This window comes from Antrostomus carolinensis, unplaced genomic scaffold (genome assembly GCF_000700745.2).
Source record: "Antrostomus carolinensis isolate BGI_N321 unplaced genomic scaffold, ASM70074v2 scaffold46724, whole genome shotgun sequence".
Taxonomy (NCBI): domain Eukaryota; kingdom Metazoa; phylum Chordata; class Aves; order Caprimulgiformes; family Caprimulgidae; genus Antrostomus; species Antrostomus carolinensis.
The window spans coordinates 16,479-18,805 of record NW_010312351.1 but is presented as its reverse complement, the minus strand read 5'-3'; the positions used below and the strand labels follow the sequence as shown (position 1 = coordinate 18,805).

Genomic DNA, 2,327 nt, shown 5'->3' with positions numbered 1-2,327 from the left:
GTCCTCGCTTGTCTTTCTCCTTTCCCTTTCCTTCGACCTCGCTCTCACCAGTGCTTCGGTGTCTCCTCACCCTCTGCCTGCCAGCCTCTCCCGAGGGGCGCCTACCACCCCCCATTTCACTTTGCTCCTACCCGTCCCCACCTTCCTCCATATTGTCATTCCCTCATCCTGATGCGGACCCCGGGGTTATCCCCCGCTGATGCCCTCGCCCGTCGGTCTCTTCTTGTTCGGCTCCCGGAGTCTCTGTCATCGCTGTGCTTATTTTTATATTGTCCCATTCCAGCTCTCCTCTGCCGCCGTGGCTTACGTCTGCTTCCTCATACCTTGTTTCGTTTTTAGTGCTACAGCTCTCCCATAGTTGTCCTCCAAGCTATTACGACAGAACTTACCCTACTTTAGAACCATATTGATCTATTAACGTTATTCAGACTCGATTTGTTCCTTTGCTTATGTTTTATTTAACTACCAGTTTAAAAGCACTATCCCTTTTTCTTTCCTGAGATACACTTCTTTAATCTTTTCTTAGCCTTTCCTAGCTGTAGTTTCTGGGATCCCTATTTTTATTCTGAAAGAACAATTGAACTATTTATTTGTTGCAAAGAGTTTCTAGTAGCAGGCAGGATGTGCAATTAGTATGTCTAACCACATGTTTGCATACTAGAGAGACGTAGAAGCACATCTGGCAGCATGCATTCAAGGAAAGTTGGATGTCCAGTTGTCTGGAAATGAATAGTCTCTAGTGACTGGTGTGTTGAATTTGCAGTGGAAATATTAATTGCAGTACAGTAGTTCACTGTAACTGTTGTGATTTTTCAGAATTATATTATTGGTGGGAACTTTAGTTTGTTTCATGTATGACGATTGTGCAGCATGTTGCTTTAAAATCCAATCGGGCAAAATGCCATGTAAAAGTATAGATAATGCTAGGGCCTTACAAGTTTATATTTGTGAATGTAATACTAAGAATTCAGCTGGAGGACAGTGTTGTATTGTACTTTTTTCATTATGGTTTGTACCATACCTGTGCGTATATGAAACTCATGAAAATTGTCCCTTTGTAAACAGTTCACAAATTAAAACCCTGCGTTTAATGCAGTTGCAGCAAAAAGGGAAGAGATATAGGAGAGAAGAGACCGCATCTAGAATGTGTAGTACAGCTGATATTGAAAAGGCAGGCAAGTCTTTAGGAGGGTTTTGGGTAAGATGGACCCTAACAAACAGATTTGAGGACAGCTTTCCAGCTCTAACGGGACCTGTTCCTTGTGTAGTGTTCTCACATTATTTTTCTCTTCCTAGAATGCCTAAGTCAAAGGAACTTGTATCTTCAAGCTCATCTGCCAGTGATTCAGATAGTGAAGTTGACAAAAAGGTGAACATTATATGTAGTTTATTACTACTGTATTAACTTTTATATTTCAGGCTGGAGGTAAGGAATTAGGTGAGCACTGTGTCACAACATACATGTCGTTCTGTATGATTTATCATATATTTCACCCAAACCCACCCCCCTTCTCGACCCCCACCTTCCTCAACAAATACAACAACTACAAAAAAGCCATCTCCCAGTCTTGGGGTTTGGGTGAATAGCATGCTTTTTGCCTTGTAGTAAACTTTTGTTCTTAAGTTGCATTTTGCTCTATTTAGGGTTTTCCATATGATGTATCTAACCACAGGCTTCCTGGAATTCTTTGATGCTTTGTGGCAAGTGATAGAAGGCTTCTGTATAAGCTGCTTCTGGTGGCAAGAATTTGGACTAATTTTGAGGACAAACATCACTCCCCAGCCCCCATTTTGATATCTGGGCTTACTTGTCCAAACCAAAAACCTCCACCTGCCCTGTCCTCCATGTCCACACTTGCTTATTTTGTGTGCATGTCCTTTTTCTCTGTTTCTTACAGATTCTTACGTTTACTGTAATACCATCTGCTAGTTTCTCACTTAAAAGATGAGCTGACCTAAATGTCGTTGAGTTGATAAATTTTAACATATGTTGACTGTTTTAAATGTATAAGTTGAGTGTTCCCTTTTATTTTTAATATTGAATTTATAAGTTTGCTTAGATGTACCAGTGTTATGAACAAAAACTGAAAAATCTAGTGAATTTATCCTTTTAAATGCTGGGTGGTAACGCAGGTGTCAGGTGTTTTAGTGTAGTATGTGAAGAGAGTCTGTATGCTTTACTGAATTGGTTGAAATGTGATTTGTTGCACTTTGCAAATTGGGCATTCTGTCAAATCTTAATGTAAGAGAAAATGATCAGGTGTTTTTTTTGGTAGGGAAATGTATTGTTGAAAAGACATAGTCTTAACAGGGCAGTGCCTTCCCCC

General features: G+C 40.3%; 1 protein-coding gene across 1 annotated transcript in view; it reads left to right on the top strand.

The window, feature by feature from the left end:
• Window positions 1-1,297: 1,297 nt before the first annotated feature.
• The window catches only part of SUB1 (SUB1 regulator of transcription), a 9,753-nt gene continuing 8,723 nt past the window's right edge, over window positions 1,298-2,327 (top strand). Inside the window, exon 1 of the mRNA XM_010166981.1 lies at window positions 1,298-1,369. Coding sequence (XP_010165283.1) covers window positions 1,298-1,369 — 72 coding nt within the window. The remainder of the gene's footprint in view (window positions 1,370-2,327) is intronic.